The sequence below is a fragment of the Cydia fagiglandana genome, chromosome 15 (genome assembly GCF_963556715.1).
Source record: "Cydia fagiglandana chromosome 15, ilCydFagi1.1, whole genome shotgun sequence".
Lineage (NCBI taxonomy): Eukaryota > Metazoa > Arthropoda > Insecta > Lepidoptera > Tortricidae > Cydia > Cydia fagiglandana.
In genome coordinates this window covers 5,311,704-5,332,419 of record NC_085946.1, presented here as the reverse complement: position 1 = coordinate 5,332,419, position 20,716 = coordinate 5,311,704, and the positions used below count along the sequence as shown (strand labels likewise).

General features: G+C 35.8%; 2 protein-coding genes across 3 annotated transcripts; one reads left to right on the top strand and one right to left on the bottom strand.

The window, feature by feature from the left end:
* Positions 1 to 1,946: 1,946 nt before the first annotated feature.
* Positions 1,947 to 12,412, bottom strand: LOC134671226 (uncharacterized protein MAL13P1.304). 2 transcript variants are annotated; one of them, XM_063529022.1, is made up of 5 exons: positions 12,033 to 12,412; positions 11,405 to 11,577; positions 10,982 to 11,156; positions 9,936 to 10,019; positions 1,947 to 9,853 (listed from the first exon to the last, which is right to left on the bottom strand). In XM_063529022.1, the coding sequence occupies exons 1-5, from the start codon at positions 12,063 to 12,065 to the stop codon at positions 7,520 to 7,522; spliced, it is 2,799 nt and encodes a 932-aa protein (XP_063385092.1). In that variant the 5' UTR covers positions 12,066 to 12,412; the 3' UTR covers positions 1,947 to 7,519. The 2 variants fall into 2 exon arrangements, with proteins under 2 accessions (XP_063385092.1, XP_063385094.1); XM_063529024.1 differs by having other exon boundaries at positions 12,238 to 12,412.
* Positions 12,413 to 13,873: 1,461 nt separating this feature from the next.
* Positions 13,874 to 19,962, top strand: LOC134671222 (putative leucine-rich repeat-containing protein DDB_G0290503). Its single transcript, XM_063529018.1, has 6 exons — positions 13,874 to 14,718; positions 16,309 to 16,526; positions 16,911 to 17,055; positions 17,141 to 17,399; positions 17,599 to 17,801; positions 18,079 to 19,962. Exons 1-6 carry the CDS (start codon positions 14,107 to 14,109, stop codon positions 19,903 to 19,905), a joined length of 3,264 nt encoding a protein of 1,087 aa, XP_063385088.1. The 5' UTR covers positions 13,874 to 14,106; the 3' UTR covers positions 19,906 to 19,962.
* Positions 19,963 to 20,716: the final 754 nt, after the last annotated feature.

Genomic DNA, 20,716 nt, shown 5'->3' with positions numbered 1-20,716 from the left:
GGGCATAATACAAGCGTTACGAGAATTTGAACCCATGACCCATGATCGGTTTACAATTCGCACTCTGAACAGCCGGCTATTTTAATATTAATCCAATCAAAACCTTTTGTAACCACAAAATGGTTTAAAAGGAAGTTGTAAGTTTCCCACTAATGTGGTAGAATGGAATGCTTTGTCTACGCAGGCCACCTGTCGTGGCGCGAATCGCACGGTCGTTCACACCCCCGGTAAAGCGCAGTCGCTTGAGCGGAACGAAACTTCATGAACGAATACGGATTTATCAGCAAAAAGGACATTATCGGGCTTTTAGTTCACGGAATAGTTAATCAGATCAAACACCCGAGCCCTGCTAGAGCGGTCATTCTCAAAGTGCCCCCTCTCAAAGCTCCCTAACCTAGGTGTTCCCTAAAGCCTCTGTGTGAGCTCCGTGAGAATACATACACCTATACTTAAATCAAAAATCGGACAAGTGCGAGTCGGACTCGCCCACCGAGGGTTCCGTACTTTTTAGTACATATTTGTTGTTATAGCGGCAACAGAAATACATCATCTGTGAAAATTTCAACTGTCTACTTGTCTAGCTATCACGGTTCACTTCGGTCTTGCAAATCAGTTAAATGCGTTTTTCTTAGATGATTCCAACTGAAATTACCATTTCATTTCATTAAGGTTAATATCAGCGTAATTAACGGTAATTAATCATTAGGGTTTCACAATCACTCCGCTACACCGAAAATGATATAAAATTAACATGTCTGACAATAACAGTCCAACGGCCTCGATAGTAGGTACCTAAATAAAATATAAACTACGTTTCGTCCGTTTCGGCTTCCATAAATAGTTATATAATAAAAACACGAGTAAAATTACTAATATTACGATGCAATCAAATCACCATACTGCGCATCACATGCGCCAATAAAAATAACTAGTGCGTTCAATATTATTTAGAGCAAAACTAAGCCGGTTACATAAGCGTGCCAAAAAATTACGACTGCTAATTGTATATCATCAAGGTAAAATTTGTACTAACAAGAAAATTGAAAACTTTAACAATAGGCGCCGTCAAGGTCTCACATAACAATGGATTGGTCGTTTTGGAAATGCAAAGGTCACACAGCCCTCTATATTCCGAGCGAAGTGCGAAAGAACCAGTATAAATGGACCGATGTTTATTATGTTGTGCATTTTTTCTTTAGATTTGGATAAAATTTCGCAGGTTTGAAAGCTCGCTCATTCTGGGCGGAATATATACAAAATGTCAAATAATGCATAAGGTAATCTTGGCTTAGTTGCGAAAATACCATACGTAACTCAGTGCAAGATTTTTTTTTAATTTTTTTAGTAGTTGCTTGTGGGGTTAGTTGTAAGGTTCAAATTATAATGGTTTATGTCGCAGTCAAGTTTTGTGAAAATGGATAGATAAAGCGATAAGCTTCTTGTTAGATATGCAGTTACACGCGTGGTTGAGTTTACAACATCCCTAATTTTTTGGGCCCTTTGTATATGATATTTTGTAGAAAAAACAAGGACGTCAATAATATGTGTTAACTGTTCTGAACTCATTTAAAACAATTTTCAAAAGTGAATGAAAGAGCGTTGGAAATTATTTTAAGGCACTTTAGGCGTTAGGAAACACTTCGACTAGTGTATGTACCTAATATAGATTAAAAATCATACAAACGTTACGATACTGAATACTAGATAATTGTTTTCCATCGTATTTTCCCGGAAACGTTCGTATTTGTCATGCTACTTCAGTCATTCTCGGTACTTTTTGTACTGAAACTGGCTGAAATAGCGAGACACTCGTGAAAATAAAAATACGATGGAAAATAATTATGCACTACATCGTAACTTATTTTCTTGACTACAAATTCAAGAGGCTTATTATTTAAGCTGCTTAGGTACCTACAGTATTTTACAAGTATAAATAATACAAAATGTTATCTGTAATTGTATTTAATAATAAATAAACACACTTACTTATTAGGTACAATTTACGCACAAGCTATCGCCTAGTCGAGCTTTGGCTTTTCGCAAATACTTGGAGGGGCCTTATTACAAAGAGACATTATTTTTGTCGTGACCTTATTTAAATAAATATACCGGGTGTGGCCTGTAATACGAGCAAAAATTTTTACTGTAGGGCGTACTTTTTGTTCAGTAACTTTTAAAAATAACTTTTGGTTTGATTTTTAAACTTTAAAGTTTATTCTAAGACGCAATGTATTGCGAATTTTGTTATGTTTAAGGCGTGACAAATAGAGACTCTAAATACTTCATAATTTTTAAAAGTTGTTGCACAAAAGTGTCATCGTTTGAGGAGTACAATCTATGTTTTAATTATTTGTGACGTTCCACGGGAAAAGGTACCTTATGAGGGTTTCTAGTTTCGGAGATATGAAATGTTTTGTAAAGAGGTGAAAAAATGCTCAATTTTTTTTTATTGTGTGATCTGAAACCTTAATGCGTAACGTTTGTTTACCTGTTTTTATTTTTGTTATAAGTTAGTTATAAGCCTAGTAATGTCGTCTCAGAGTTTAGTCGAAAAGGTACCTTATGGAAAAAAGATTGAAAATTCCCAAAAAAACTAGTCAATACGGGAAAAGAAGTTTGGTAGAGAACTGTATTAGCATTCTGCAAAACTAATTTGATAATTTCAGTTCTGGTTGGGGCGCCTAGCAAATATTATAACCGTACATCGACCGACATTACAAATCCAAGTAGCCTGCTATTATACCAAAGTTACTCTCGTCAAGTCTTTCTTAACTAGTATAATCTTCATTTGGTTTGGTCGCATGTAATAAATCAGCCATTGGGTTGCTGAAAAATGCCAATACCCGACGCATTACCTTATGGAATATCTGAGGTCATTGAACCTCAATGCCGCTTGTCTTCAATGGCAACCAAAATATATTATTGATAAGAAATTAGACTATTTATACCATCTTTACCCCAAAATATTATTAGTTTATCTAACTGTTCCATCATCATCATGCCTCATCATGTAACTTAACCACAAGGTACCTTTTCATTACATACAAATTATTGGTCTTTTTTAAGATTATTATGACGAAGAACTAATTAAATTTGTGGCAGTTTAATGTAAATTAATATTTTCTATTCATAAAAGATAAACTTCAATGTGATTGATGTTTTGTAGTGATGTATTATTAGATTTATTTCCATAAGGTACCTTTTCGTAAATGTATGGAGCAAATACTGTAATTGTTATGTAAGTTTAAAGTGGCATAAGGGGTTAAATATAGTATTTAGTTGGGGTTTTAGGATTTATTTCATTTGAATGACAGAATTTCTTTCATATGTGCTCAGAAAAATTGATTGTGTGTTACATTAAAAGTAAAAATATTCAATTTTCTGATTTTATATGAAAAAGTCAGAAAATACATTTTCAGCTCTAAATCGGTATTGCTTTTTGCTTAAACAGTCTCTCAGTGTCGTTTTCTAATAGATACAATTTAAATCTTGAAATCTCATTGCAATCAATGGTGAAAATGAAATAAAACTTTATTTTCAAGAGATTGGTTAGTATACACATAAATCAGTCGATATCAAAGGTTTCTATTTGCATTACAGAACAAGTCGCAACATTTTTTTAATCTCAGATATATAAGGTATTATTAATTGTAGTCAACTATGTAACTTACTTCAGGAACATAGTTTTTTAGGCGGCTAAACTTAAAACTTCTCTATCGTAAAGTTGCTCATTTCACAACATTATTTTCAAAAAATCATATCTCTGTAACTACGCAACTTAGAAGGTTGATCTTTTGTGTTATCGGTAGCTTATTTATTGTAGATTACTGGGGTATGCATAACTCCATACCCGCCATAAGGTACCTTTGCCCGTGGGACGTCACATTTGCTCGTGTTACAGGCCACACCCGGTATATTACCTATATAAAAAAAATATATGTGATTTATAAATTAAAAGAACCGTACCTAGGCTATCCATCGCGATCGTGAGATACTGTCGCGGCTCACTAGTGTTAAGCCTACTGATGTTAAGTACAATTTATTACTTTAATTAGACAGTAAAGTCACTAGTCGGTCATCTAAGAAATAATTGAGTTCTTAAATGGGGCATTATCTATGAAAAGGGGCCTTATTGTCGATGGCGCTCACGCCGCGCAGCGTCACGCGGCATTGTATTTATAACGGAGCATCGTTAATAATGGCGTGAGCGCCATCGATAATAAGGTCCCTTTTCATTGACAACGTCACAAATAACAAAATCAGTGTAAAAATAACAAAGTCATTTTATACTCCAAAGAAACTGTTTAGAAGTTATTTATTGGAAGAAACAATTTTACTCCAGTTTCTTTAATAAGGCCCCATAATCTAATTTATACTGTAAATAAGACACAAAGTTAATCAAATATTGCTCGAATCGCTTGAAATTCATCAATTTTGACTACATTTCGAAAAACTTTCAATACAGAACCCAATTTCTTGGTAAGATATAAACTAGGTAGGTAGGTATATAAAAATAAATGTGTTTATAACAAAATAAACAAAAACAACAAATATAAACATATTAATCATCCAAATGAGACCAAATGAATATTTACACAAATAGTCAAAAATATACCTACAATTAAAAAAGATCACTCAATGTCATATAAACACAAATAAGTGGAGTCCGGGATAATTGCCCAGGGTCAGATGGCAATGATATCATCAACTAGAAGATAAGCCACTTGTCTCGGTTTTGGGGGCCTATGTAAAAATAAAATTTCATTAAGTATGTGCCTTTAAAATAGAGTAAAACAATCCATTAAGTGCTTCCCATGGCATTATTATTTTTGCTATAACTCCCGCTAAACCAGCGTGAAATACCATCCTTGACGAGCAAGTGTGAAAAAAAGTAGACCTACTCAATTCACAAAAAAAAATTGGAATCAAGTCTGACTCTGGGCGAATCTTCTAGACTCCCTGAAGTAAAAATATAAAGTAGTATAATTAACTGTTAAAAGTACTTAGACAAATGCTTTGGGAATGGTAGGTATTGTACGAAATAAATACCTAAACACTTAGATTGGCATTTCTACCTAATATCAGAGACACGTAAAATAAAGACTATCAATCTCCATAGCATTTTTCTCCAATGTTACAGATGGCGCCACCGCATATAGCTTTGCCAGACTTGAGTCTAACATATTTAATACGTATAACCATTTAGGGGTGCTTACATCCTAGAATAGCATTTATGTAAGCATTTGTTATATACCTATGTGGAAATGAGGCCTTAACAAGTAACATCATTACAATACATGGGGTATGCAGATTGACAGTGCTTATTATTTTCTGACCTCATCTAATATCAAAGGACCCTAAGTTGTGCTCAATATGTTATAAGACAACACACAGTTGGCGATTTGCTTCTACTGATAATTCATCATATTCTAGCTACATTATACAGCCGTAACTAAGTTTTCAAAAATATATTTCCAATAATACAATTAGGAAAATATGCACAAAAGATACCCATTTTATATTTTAACATACAATTTCATTACAATACTTGTACATGTGTAGGCAGAGGCATGATACACTGTGTAAGTGGAGAGCTACATTTTTATATGCTTTTTTTTATTATCGATCGACGGCATTGGTTTGGACTGTTGATATAGATATCCTTGAGACTAAATACTGGAGCAAATATCGAATTAACAATAGGAACTCTTATACGACGTTCACAAACTACTGTCTCTTTGGAAGAAATAATGCGGTGCCCTATATTACTAGTATTAATATCAATAAATGTGCACAAAGATTACGCCTACAGCAACTAAGATAGTTAATTTGATATTTGTTCCAATAAGCGAAGACTAATTTACTGTTGAAGCTGAGACAAGTAAATAAAATATATAATCCAAATCCATACTAAGTCTACCTTATATGTGTTGTAGGTGGCGCCACTTACAGGTTAAGAATAAAAACGCATCACAATTTACTACATAGCGTTACGTTGTCATTCTAGAATAAAGGTATCTCTACGTGACATCTTACACAACAATGATTATTGATGGTCACGCGACTTGGACAGTCTATATTTAATTACTTGTCACTGCTGAAAACAAATACATCGATACAAGATTACAGATAATTTTGTGTCTACATTTGTACGCCATAAATTTATTTGCATATATATCACATAATTCAAGCACAATAATATAAATCTGACTTTGTGATTCTATCCTAAGCTAAATTTAGTCAACGGCAGCCTTGATTTATTATAAAATATCGATATTGCATGACTAACACCCAATTATCTTAGTTTACGATAACCAGCAGATTAACTGTAATCCGTACTTTAAGGTACCTATTTAATTTGGACTCTGACCACGCTAATGCCAATTTCACATGGCAGAACAAATGGACTTGCTGGCTATTGACTGTCCTGCCTTCATTGCTGTCCTGACAGTACTTCTCTGCCTCGGTCAGCGCGTTCATATTGTTTTAATATAGTTCTGTACACTCTACTGCCCCCGTGTAAAACCAGCATAAGTTTGCCCTGACTTTTCAGTGACAATGCTTACATATCGCATAGAAGCGCCATACTTTACGTCGCACTTGGCATGAATACTTAGCGTACAGGGTACGTATTTATCGTAGATACAAGTTTACTATATCTGAATCTATGGTGGTGGTATTCTGAATATCTGGTAATGGTATTATTATCCTTGGCCGAATTACCGAATAGTAATGCTTATAAATGAGGCACGTCCAAATACTGCAAAGGAGCTGAAATTTGGTATAGGTACTTTTGTAATTTCGGTGACATTATAATCATTTGCAATATGGAACTAATCTCATTCTAATCCCAAAAAAAATTACAAAAAAATGCGTAACCACGCCGAGTTTGTGCTTATGAAAAATGCCTCTAGGCCATAAAATCGTGTAAAGGTACCTAAAAGTACATTCTTAGTCGAATAACTGCCATTTGATTCTGATCTGATAGATACACAACCATTTCTCTATCCACACTATAAAATCAAAGCTTATTACGAAAATATCCTCGACTTTTCGAATGAAAACTCAGAAACTACATATTTGGATTATTTAGAATAGAGAAATATTGTTACTTAGTTCTGCAATTGTATCGTCTACAGCTGCATTTTCCGTCATATTTGCACAAGTGCCGTAATAAATGTATTTAATTAGAACAGGCCAATCATTAACAAGCATGACAAAGACGGAGCTACGAAAAGGTACTACGTCATATTACTAGGTGCAAAGGTGATCCTCAGATCTATGCATCAATACGCTAAATAACGGCAAACTATGCCACTGACAGTGAAATACAATAAGACTTATTTCATTTCAAAGTCTAAAATCATCTCATCCGTTTTCAGTCTCTAAAATTAAATAGACTTAAGGTTTCCCTTCACAAACATTTAACAGATTTCCGGATGGTATGACAAAATATGGAATGTCCATCCAACACACAAGAAAGTTGAACATGGAATGTATCAAACTATCTACATCGGAATTATACATCAGTCTCGGTTTTGCTGCTGGTGCGTCGGCTGCGGCCCGTGGTCTCGTTCGTCCAGTGCGGGCCGCTCAGTAAAAACTTCTTGACATTATATTCCATTCGCGCTAATTCTTCAGCCGTTATCTCTCTGTCGTTAGACTTTAAGGCATTCCGCAACTCTTTACCGACATCGAAATCGCTAGCCTTACGTCTGACTTTAGAATTATCATTCATTTCTGTAACTGTAGCGTCACCACTCTCAACTGGGAAACTTGTTTCCTTGCCGATATTTGCCTTTGGATTAGGCGCATGCTTTTTTTCAGCATTATCATTATGAGCTACAGAGTTGCGAACCCAGTTGTTGAGACCATCTCTAGTGAATGACTTGGAATATTTGCTCACTGGGTGTGGCATATTGAGTGCCAATTCATTTAGCGTCTCCGAGAGTCTGCTCAGCTTGCTATCCCTTCTCATCACACTGTTACTATAAGCGACATCATCCTCCAAAGGATCGTTTAGATTATTTTGCTGCTCTAAGTTCTTTTCAACCCATTCTGCTACTCTAAGCAACTGCTGCTTTTGTAATAAAGCGGCACTATCGTCGCTAGAAAGCGAACTTGTGCTTTGTTCGTTCGTGAACACTTTCGTAGTTTCATTCACTTTCAAATGAGTCTGGGTTAAGTTTGGATACACGTTAACTACAGCGGGCAGCACTGACTTGGGTGGAATGTGTTCCGTTTTTTTATCGTGCGCTGGTACTTGATGTTGATGACTATCCAACGGCCGGAAGTCCTTAGATATTCTTGTGCTTTCAATGGAATGAAGTTGCGACAAATCGATCTTTCTCAAAGGCCTGGTATGTAACTTGGAGAGTTTATTCTGCTCGTAACGATCGAAGTTAAATATTTTTACGTCCTGACTCTCTGTTGGCGATATAACGTCTAGTTTATTACCATTGTCATTTGTGTTTATACCGTCAATGTTATTATTTTGCATATTTTTCATATCTGCATTAAACTCATTTAGAATATTATCTGTTTCTGAAACATTTTGCTGACTATCAACACTTTGAGATTTATTGTTATTGTTTTCCGAGCTGTTGGAGAAGGTATGCGTCTTCAATGGTTGTAGAGGCGATGAAGAAACATTCAATAGCACAGGATTAATAGCAGGACTCTTCACACTGGTATTGCATTCTTTGGCATTGTTATCGACGTGTACGTCTATGAGCGTGCTTTCTACTACTACATTATCATTTTTAGCATCCTCTTTTTCATCTGGGGTTCTATCTATATCCATAAAATTCTCCATACCATCATTCAGATCTTTAAATATAGAGTTTTCATTGCATTTACTTTGCCTTCGGTATAAGACGGGGGGCACGTCAGGCTGTGCATTATCTAAGAGAATATTCTTGGAGCCGGCTTGCATTCGCAAATGACAAAACCGAGGGCCGGGACCCACTTGAGTGTTAGACTTATGAGTGCTGACTGTAGATTTAGCTACAGAAGAAGTTCTACTAACAGCCCCCATTGAACCCAAGGAGTTTTTCCTCACGTTATAATTCTCGAGCGAGCGATTCTCATTAATTGGTTTGATATCTTTAGTAACGTCTTTAGAGTTTGATAATTCCTTCATAAGATCCTCATTGCCAATACTGTGAACACTACTTTTCTTGCTAGAAATGGAAGTTCTCGTGCGATCACAGAGCTTATGATGAACCGCCGGTTCCATGTTCATGGTATTCTTTCTCAATGGCTTTGAATCACTAGTATCAATAGGTGGGATATTTTTGTCATCATTCGGCAAGAGTTGGACTTTATCGTCTGCTTTAGATGTTTCGTTAATAATATAGCTTGTGTTAGACGCCTCATTGATAACAGGGGCGACTTTCAGCTGTTCCATGATAGGTTGAGGTACAATATAGGGCCCTGGCGCGCCTGGACACACTAATTTTTCATTCACCAATTTAATAGCATGTGGCGAAGCACTTCTGAAGCTTAAATTGGAATGAACAGATTTAATTTCCGAATTGCAATTTAAGCACAGGGAATTCTTCATATCTCCGCTCAGAAATGTTTGTGTTGCCACAGAATAATAGCTCTCGTTATAGCAGAAGGGTTTGCTCTGTGATTTCATGCATATACATGTATCACAGTGTTTTGTTACCGTGTCCTGAATACTATCTTCGAGAATTTTGGACATCAGTGATGCGGAAATGTTAAATTCGTACTCACTTGCATCAAAAGTGTCAAGTTCGTTACCATTTCTGGACTGCGTTGCGCTGGATGGCTTGGATGTTTTCGACATGACATACTGTGATACCCGGGTTTGTGTATCTATAGGGAGCTGTAAACAAAACAAATTGATCAAAAGCCGAGCCTGATAAGAAAAACAATATGTGTTTTTCAAAATTTGATGTCTTTCTTACATTGTCCAGTTTTTGGGATACAAAGTTGTCAGGCTTGCACTGCAGTAGTTGGATTGCTAGATTCATATCGTTTTTGTATCTTTCCTGAAATGATAATAAAGAAATAATCAGACCTTCAACAACACAAACAATATTGATAAGGTCCAAGATGTGTGTGACTTGTTGACTCGAAAACTGTTATTGGATGTACTGATAATTGAGACCACTTTGTTACCAAATACATCATTTATTTTGTGAATGAGTGCATCATCAGTGATACTTTTATTATTGTTAGTGTTATTGGTTGTACTGATAATTGAGACCGCTTTGTTACCAAATACCAAATACATCAAGCTTAGAATAAATTTAAAAGTGGAAAAATTACTGTCTTGAGTGAGACTTATCCAGAGGCCATGAGTTCAAGTCTCACCCAAGACAGTAATTTTTCCATTTTTAAATTTATTCTAAGCTTAATAGGATCGTTCGCAGATGTTTCTGCTTGTTAAAAATTAAAACCAAATACATCATTTATTTTGTGAATGAGTGCATCATCAGTGATACTTTTACTATTGTTAGTAACAACTAACAATAGTAACAATAGTAAAAGTATCTAGTAAAAGTATAACTATTGTTAGTAACAATAGTAACAATAGTAAAAGTATCACTGATGATGCACTCATTCACAAAATAAATGATGTATTTGGTAACAAAGCAGTCTCAATTATCAGTACATCCAATAACACTAACAAATTGTTACCAAATACATCATTTATTTTGTGAATGAGTATAGACTGATGATGGCATCAGTGATACTTTTATCACATATATGTATATTATGTATAATATGTATTCTATTACATAAGTATATGTTTCTAATTCTATCTAACTTTCTATGTTGGACTTATGCCTTTTATACCTTAAATGACCTTTGTTGTGGTTTAACTTACAACTAATCATATTTGTACTGATAGATGAGCCCTATGCTAAGCAGCACAATGCATTAAGAGATATACTCTGGTCGACAGATAGACAGATATTTTTTTCAGTGTGTAGACCTTTTAACTCACATTTTCCTTCTGCAGCATGCTGAAATTGTGCTTGGACTCGGCAAGCCTCACCGACAGAGTGGCTATGTCTTTGGTCAGCTGGCTCTTCTCACCCTTCATCTTGTCAACCATTTGCAGCAACTTGTCTTCTAAAACCTGATTTAGTTTCTGCACCCTTTTGTGGGAATCATTCAATCTGAAATATACAGGAAAAAATTATTAGTGGTGTTCAAAATTGAGTGGATAGATGGTGACAGTAATGCCTTAATATTACGGTTGAAACATGTCCATGCACTTTTGAGCACCAGTGTACCTGGTTAGCTAAAGACACTGTTAAAATCCAGAGTTCATCTCTGGAGGGTTTCATCACTTTTTCTGGTTTAGTTTATGACTTGGGTCTTATTACAAAATGAATATTAAAATGATTTAAACTATTTTACTAACCTTTCATATTTCTCTCTCCAAGTATGCAGTTGCTCATCAAGATCTTTAGCTCGGCTGGTAGTCTTGACAAACTCAGCCTCCAAGGCAACAATATGGGAGTCCCGCTCAGCTAAATGCTGCCGCAGGTGCTCCACTTCCGCCCCAAGCTGTCCATCGTCCACATCATCACACTCCTACGGACCGTTGGGATACATCAAAATAATAAAAAAAAACTAACATCTACATACAGAATGTACAAGAATTTTGGAACAATAAAAAAAATTAAACGCAAATTAAAAAGAAAAGCAGTGCGTTTAGTTATTACAAATTATACCTAAAACAGAATTTTGACAACTAGTTTCTACATACATACTATAGTCAAGATCAGTTAATTAATTTAAAAAATACCTCCCCTTGAAAATAATAATAAGTTAAACTTTGAAGAATTAATCAGGACAGAGTAATAAATCATAAAGGCAATCTAATTGGTAAATAAATCCATATACCATAGCACTAGAAACATCGATTTTTTTTTCTATGATATAAGGCGAATAATGCAAAGATATTGATAAAATTCTGGCAATCTATAAAGAGAGGCTTCTGCTACGGTATAGCCGAAGAGGAAGGCAGCATAGTCGGCAAGTTTTACCTTACAAGGGGAGCTCTTTATGCACTCATCCATCACTCATCTAGCGAATTCTACTTCTCATTATCGCATGTCCGATCGTTGAGGAACCGAGCGACGTCACACGTTAAGTGATTTCATTAGCTATTTTATCAATAAGCCACTTTTATAAAACAAAATAAAATAAAAATCAATCGATCTTGCTTGACATATAACGTGAAATATTTACTAGTTAGCGCAAACTGCCGATAAGTGATTACAATAACTATGACTAGAAACCAACTATCGAGCAGAATTAGTGTATTAACTTTGATTATAGGTATTATTTGGGAAAAGATTTTTTAGTTTTCCCAATAAACACTTCTGCTTCTGCGTAAAATTGACGTTATTGACGTAGCCCGACATGACGCGGTTGACTTGACGCAAGTTCCGAACGAACTCGGCAGATACAAAACTATTCAGGCTTCAGTTAAAATCGCTGTTTTTGTGTTTATGTGTGTGTATTTATATTTATATATGTATTGTATTTATTTATGTGATTTAGGTGTTAAATTATTGAAATAGTATCAAAAAAGCCAGTACCTACCTATTTATATAAAAATTGATATTTTTGAGAAAAAAGTTTCGTTTAGACTACACTCGGAAGTGTTGGACTGAAACAACTGGCAACCCAATCAGCCATGGCGGGAAATACAAGAAGTAAAAAAAGGATACATACCAGAATGTTCAAGTCGCAAAATGAGCACTAGTACAAATCGCAGAAGGTGCAGGTCGCGAATAGTGCATATCGTAAAATGTATGAATCGTCGAGAAATGGATAAATTGTTGTTTTCTCGCTCGAGTCAATCCTTTTATCTGTCTGACAAGCCATTTCCGTCAGTAGAAAAGAGCGGCAAAAAAATGTAATGCAATATTTGAATTTCGCGCCGTTTTCTACTGACAAAGTTGTTTGACCGGCCATAATTTTGGCAATCGCCTATCAACATAGAGGGCTGATACTTGGTGGAGGTACTACTAGGTAGTAGCATCCCCACTTGTGCTCCCCTTCAATGACCGAGTAGTTTAGTAGGTAATTGATACAATTCAAATTTTCTATGGGACGATTACTTACCCTTCGCGCCTACATTTTTTTTTATTTGCCGCTTTTTTCTACTGACGGACATCGCTTGACAGACCTGACTATAGATAGAATTAAGGATTGACTCGAGCGAATCGGCAGAAATTTGGGTAGTTACCTGGCCCTAAGTTGGGTTAATAATTACATCTTTAAAAGTGTATACGGGTTAAATGAAAGAAAAATCGGATAGATACGTTTTATTTTATATGTATAAGTTTGTCACTGAACGTAGTTTACAATATGGTTTAAGTTAAATAAAGTATTTTGTGTAAGTACAAATATGCGTACCTAGTTACATGTGAAAGTAGGTATATATCTCACGGTATAATAATAAACGACCTCTGTGAAATTAACTAGGTACTAGTATATCTTGTATCACACATGTTTTGTACGCTCTAAATCTAACTGTCCAGTCATCTTAAAAATAACGCGATTAAAAATAAAATATCGACAGAAATTCGTCGAAGTGAATCGGGCGCGCAACGGAACATGCTATTGCGCTGTACATCTCAAGCTGCGTATTTTCCCAAAACATTTGCTCCTTTCTGAATATCTATTATAATTTAACCTCTAGATCTCTGTCCACTTTCCGAAGCCAGATGCCGGATTCGCGCTTGGTTCGCTCGTGGCGATGTACTCTGCACGAATTGAAAATAGCAGACTAAAGACTTATTCCAATTTCTTACCGGACGCTGCTCAGGAGACCCAGTATGAGAGCTATACGACTACTCATCGTTCATACAAATCTCGAGGTAGTGATAAATTGGTTATCCTAAAAACTGGACTAGCTCACGCGCAGAGAACAAGAATACACAACCAGAGCTGACGGGCGATCTATTTCGGGCAGCCACTGCCACACCGTACACTCGTTTTGATCCAATAGTCGACACTTCTTTGTCTCGTGAAACACATCGCACGTTACCTATATTACAGTCATGCATCCTTGATTAGCACGCGACTTGTTTATAAAAGTATCCCAATATGGGAAACGCGATCAGTACTTACTCGGCAAGGGAAGGCGGCACAGACGTCATTAGTGAAAGTGAAACAATGAGCGACAGTAATGCCCCGTTTGATGACGCCCAGGAGTTCCATGACACTGTCAATGATGACGAAGCACGTGTCAAGGCCAAAGAAGAAGAAATGGACGAGTTTAGAAAACAACTGAGCTTGAAACGGGAACAAAGAAAGTTAATCCTGGCACGGCATAGAGCAGAAAAGGAGCAGCTAGAAAAATCTTTAGAAGATGCCAATAAGGCTAAACAAGTCTTACAAGAAAACAACAGAATGCTAAGAGATTTGTTGAGTGCGAATAATATAGAAATTCCAGAAAACTTGAAGGCTTCTGATGAATCATCAGAACTTAGTGGAGCTATAGCAAGTATGGCAGAAGAATTTGAAGTACTCAAGTCTAGCAATAACAAGCTGAGACGTGATCTCGCAGATGCAAATGTTTCTCTGCAGCATGCTTATTCAGAAATAGCTGATCTAAACGCTCAGAACACGGAGTCTATCAAGCATATAAACGCACTGAAAGAAGTGATTACAGTCAGCAAAACCATGATCAATCTCCGAGAACAACAGCTGAATGAGGTAAGTACCCTGCAAATTAGAACAGTCGAACAGTGATAGAACCTTGTCAAACTGACAATTAGTGAGAAATTCCTTACGATTCGATTTGTAACCTCACTTCGACAGAGTTCTTCCACCAGTTTCCATTAAATTTAGTACTCGTAATGTTACGGAACCCAGTCTGGCCTTGTGTTAGGCAATAACTACATCAGGCGTCATCGAGCAGCGATGCATGCTTCATAATGATGTTCGTACTTCAAATGCTACACGTAATTAAAATGATTACAAGGTACTGTCTACTGTCTAATATATCATATCAATGTCACAGTAGACAGAACATTAGGAAGACCTGAACTAGTATTTGGCGAGATCAAACGATAGCAAAGTACGATGTAATAAATCACACAGTAGATTGAATGTCAGGAAGCAAGTTTGACGACTATGCAATGTCTATGTTTACAAATTATTTCCACCGACTCTCTGCTTAGTTGACTGACAGAATACTGGCATTAAAAGCACCATTTTCTATTGCCTGTAATTGCGCAATAAAAGTAACTGGCCGGTAATGCATGAGTAGTTAGTTGGTCGTAGGCTCGTGGTGGGTACCAGCAGCCGGTGCTACCTACCTACTTTTTTTTTAAATTTGTGTATGAAAAACTATTTATAACATTTGCAAGGAAAACAACTATATTAATTCGTTTAGCTTACGTTTAATTATAACCAGTGACTAATGCTATAAATAAGGAAAACAATGTGAGGAATCCATCATACCATATCTGCGAAAATAGACGTGTGTCCTTACCCGAAGACACCCTAAGTTAAGTAGTGCAGATCTACAGGTCCATCTCTTGTATAAGGACATTTTCACTTAAAAGTGACAGTAGGTACCATATTTTTTTCGAAAATCATCAACTTTTGGGTTATTTCTACTCAGAATCACGAGGACTACTTATCGATTTAAAAAGAAAAAAAATGTGTCCCAGCAGGTCAGTTTTGTGACGCATTTCACATACATTTTGTATGGACCGCCACAAAACTGACACCCAAAATTTGTATGAAAAACTGAGGACACTTTTTTCTTTGTCTCATTCAATAGTACAAACAGCAAAACTGCTATAGATTAAAACAGGCATAAGGTCCACCGATGTGCCTACAGTTAGTGTGGGCGATGGTACTCGTGATTCTGAGTATCATTAACCCAAAAGTTGACAGTTTTTCGAAAAAAAGTAAATGGCACCACTTTTTCTGAAAACCCCTATAATTAAATGAGAGGAGGCCTCCTCTAGAGATTTGCATTATGTGGAAAAATCAAAACAAACAAAAGATAATCAGATATAGGACGAAGGAGACAACGACCTGAGGCAGTCATGGACCGGCGTCGCGTCAACGTCGACGCAGTTCGCTGGCACGTGCTCTTGTCAAGCCGCCAACTTAGCCTACGGGCAATAAATAAAGTTTGATTCTCTAATGCACACATGTAGAACATTAAAAAACTATCTAGACGACATAATCGAGTTAATTAAGAGAGTTGACGGAAATAAAGCGCAAACAAATGAAAGTAGACTAAAAACATTAACGACAGGTTAATTAATAGTTGTTTTTACATTTCAGTTGAAAGATAAACTACGTGAAATAGAACAGAGTCTGGCAGACAGAGAAGCAAATATGTTGTCTGCAGATCTTAGACAGGAGTATGAGAGACAATTGCAAAATATTAGGACGCTTCGTGGATTGTATGAAGAACGTGCTAGATTGGCGGAAGTCACTAGACAAGGTCTGGCGCGTGAGCTTGAGGAACAAAAGCAACTCAAAGAAGCTGAGACTAATAAGTAAGTAAAGTAGACCTAAACAAACCTACAGTTAGATAATATAGAGTTATAGACTATTGCGGCATCATATTTAGGTAATGTGTTTGGCCGGGATTGTCTGCAAGCATCTGCGTCAACTGTAGGTAAATAAACCCTAGTAATAACCAGAGCTACAATATTTTGCCTCAATGATGTCAATAATGAGTTGATGTTCTTAGGTCTAGTCAATTGGTATTTAGTTGTTTTCGTCGTATTTATTCATTTTACCAGGACAGATAAAAACATATATTTAAAATAAGAAACTTAATTAAGCACTTATTAACAAACTTACTGTATAATAGCGAAATAAATGAAAATGTAACTTTTTTAAAGAATAAAACTTAATGTTATACTTATAATTTGCAGAAACGCAGAACTTACAACTAAAGTAACCGAACTCGAAACAACAGTCACGAATCTAGAAGAGACCGTTGAAAATAAGATAGAACAAATATCTTCATATCAAGATGAGACTCGCCGATTGCAGGAAGAAATGTCTGCTGTTAACAAGGTAGACCTCTTTTATTATTTGCATAAAAAAAAATGTTTGTATAAGTTTATCATTATCAATGTTGTAACTAATTTTATCTTTGCAGCTTTTTTCCCAAGTCCTTCTTGGTTATAAAACTAAACAAGATTTAGACAAATTGGTCGTTCGTCTTGAAGAAAACCATGGTCTTTTAACTCATATGGCTGAAAGAGATAATGGGTCAGAGGCTTCCTCGGCTCTTCCCAAACTGTTATTGGAGATTGTGAGTCAAGTGGATGAAGGAGAGGCAATGCACAAACTTGAAGAGGGTACTAGTAATGTCCCAATCGAACAGTCAAACGAAGTCGTCAAGACTGAAGAGTCAGGTACACATATCATATACATAATAACCATATAAATATCTGATAAATATAGTAGAAGTGTCATTAAGGCTATATGGCGATAACGCATAATGTAAAAATGTAGATCATTTTAGTTTAATGTCGAATCCCAATACATACAAACCAATTACGAGTCTTACTACGTAACAGCTTGACTATTAATATCGTATATTGAATATTTCAGAATCACAAAATCCTAATACATCAGCTGAAGAAATTGTTCAGAATCTGCCCAAAGTTTGGAGAGTTCTTATGGAGCTTCTAAGTCATCAAAGTGAAGCTGAATCTGGGACTTCCGAGAAAGTTGAGACGTGCTATAAAACAGTTGAAACTAAAGCAGGTTCAGTGTTGGTGCCAAGTGTTAGTCAGACGTACATCCGATTAAAGGTAATTAGATCATTAGTACATTTTGTACATTAACTTCCCAGAACCATGACTCAACTGCTTGTCACAAGCCAATAATAGAATTCCGGATTACTGAACTGCAAAACAAAAATAAAATACCCAATTTTTCCACTACACATAAAACACATCAACAATTATTTTGATATCAAGCCAAGTCAATGTTTTACTGCACATTAAAAACACATCACCAAAGAACTTTCACAATATTTAAATGTATAACTAATAGCTATAGGTACCTAAGTAATATCCGTTTTTACAGGATTTAATCGTCGAAAAGTTGGCTCTCATCAAAGAAGTAAACCGCATGAAACAACTAAATGTACATTTGGAGACTCGCTTAGAAGAACAAGAACGTAGATTATCACTCGTTACAACCGAACTAAGCAAAACCTGGCACGTTGTTGGGAAACTACGTAGACATCACCATCAACTACACACTCATGAAAAAATACTGAAATATGAATTGCAACAGAAAAGGAAACTGCTTAATGAACTTAAAGATGAGTTAGAATATTGTAGAGAAAAATGGGAACAGGCGCGCGAGAAGAACACTCAGTCGGAACGTGACTGGAGAAAACTTAGAGCTGAATTCGCTAGCAGGAAAACCAAATCCAACTCACCGTCATTCAACAATTCGGGTGAAAGTGGTTATAGTGATGAAAGACCATCCGATGATTCTTCAGAATCAAACGACGAAAGCGAATATGTAACAGAACCATTGGTGAGGTGTAAGAAGAAGAATAAGAAGTCAGCTGAAGCCATCTTAGACTCTAGTGCTGACTTTAATTTAGTGGCAGAAAGAGAGGATCCAGCTAGTGACATGCTAGATGTTGCTGAATTGCCTCTAGATACTCAGGATGATACTTCTGGTCTAGACGCATCTATATCAGTCTCTAATAATAGTGAAAATCGGTCAAATAATAAAGCCGCTGATGAAACTGAAGATGAAGTTGGAGAGATAACAAACGACTCATGCACCGACGATTCTTCGGGAATTGAACATTATTGTAACAGTGATTATTGTTGTGTCGGTACAAGCACCGAACAAGATGCACCTAGCAACGATAAACAGAATCAACTCTTAAAACCGGATGTTAAACAGACATCAACTACAAATATACCTTTAATTGACCCTGCTGCTATTCTTAAAAGTATTAAAGAACAAACAGAAAGACTGGCTAAGAGAGACGAAAGATTAAATAATTTAGAAAAAAATAGTATGTGTTTATTAAAGAAAACACAGGCAACTGATAAGTTGTCTAAACAAATAGACAGTACATTAGACCATCTCTTAAATCGTCCTTCAACCAGCCAAAACATTGAATCTAAAGAATTAGACATCATAAAAGAGGAGATGCCTATAAGCACAGAATTTGAAAATGTAGATTGTAACCAAACACAAAATAACGACGACAATACAATTGATAACAGTCAACCATCACATTTAATTAGTGAACCGACAAAAAGTGAAAATATTGAATTGACGCCTCAATTAATCACTAATAATTCAGAAAACATATGTGAAAACACTGTCGCCCCATGTCAGGGTGATAGTAATATGAATGTTCCTTCTACTTCCTCTAATATCAATACTGATATACCAGAAATTGACGCTGCCAGTATTCTCGAAAGTATACGTCAACAAGACGAAAGACTAGCAAGGAGAGATGAAAGACTTCAGAAACTAGAAGAAGGATGTTCAGAAGTGGTTAATAACATATCTAATACTGTTAAAACTGGTGAAGACATTAGCACAAAATTAGATAAGCTTCATGATATGCATCAAAAGAAAACTGATGAGGAGGCAGGAACATCCGAGGATAAAAGTGTTCCTGAACCATCTACGTCAGCAGAAATAGATCATGAAGCCAGATTTGCTGCACGGGATCTTCGACTCAAAAGACTTGAAGAACAAACTAAGTCGCTCGTGAATAAGGTAAATAAAACTACATCTAAAGGCGTCAAGATACATTACAAGTTGGAAGAGTTGCATAATATCTATGGATCTGAAGGTTCGAGAGCAGGAACACCATCTGACGATACTGAGGATAAACCAACGAATGATGAAGAAAACGCAGAACAGTAAGAGGCTTATCCGTATTGTTTTGGTTTTAAGACTGGAAATACTAAATATTCATCAGTTCATCACATTCAGCATTCGATCGGTGATTTTTCACAACATTAAAATAACATAGAATTAGAGTTACTTATCGCAAAAAATTAAAAGATACCTAGGTACTAAATAAATATAATTATCAAAATAATGTAGAGGAATAAAATATATGTATAAGTACACTGTCAATATCTTGATACGACCAAAAAGTGGTTAGAGATTAGAAAACTAAGTAGGTAACTACTTAACACTACAGCTGACTTAGAACGTTTATAAAGACAACCTTGCCGTTCATTTTGCAAAAGTTGCAGTAAAAATTATAATGTAATTTATTGGTAAAAATAAAAACGATTGTTGTGAAGTAGTGTTTATTTATCGCAAATTTCCTTATTCGTACAGTCATCTGCAAATAACATAACGCACGTCGAAGCGGAAAAATTGTACGTTCATTACTCATTACACATACATTATTCGTACACATTCTAATCAGGTACATAGAATATACAAATATACAACATCAGAGTCATAAAATTGCCCAGCCGTTCTACGATAAACAAAAACCATGTATATACCTATTAACCACTACCGTTTCGCATTTGCAGGGCCATTAGAACTGACCTAGAAACTTAACTAACTCAGACCTATAGTTTCCGAATTAACTTAACACTAATATTCTTATTAATAATACTTTTGAAGGATATGATAGCTCACATTACTCAATAGATTGTTAGGTGCATGTTATTATACTAAAGACTTCTAACTCTAATGAAGGATAACTCACCTT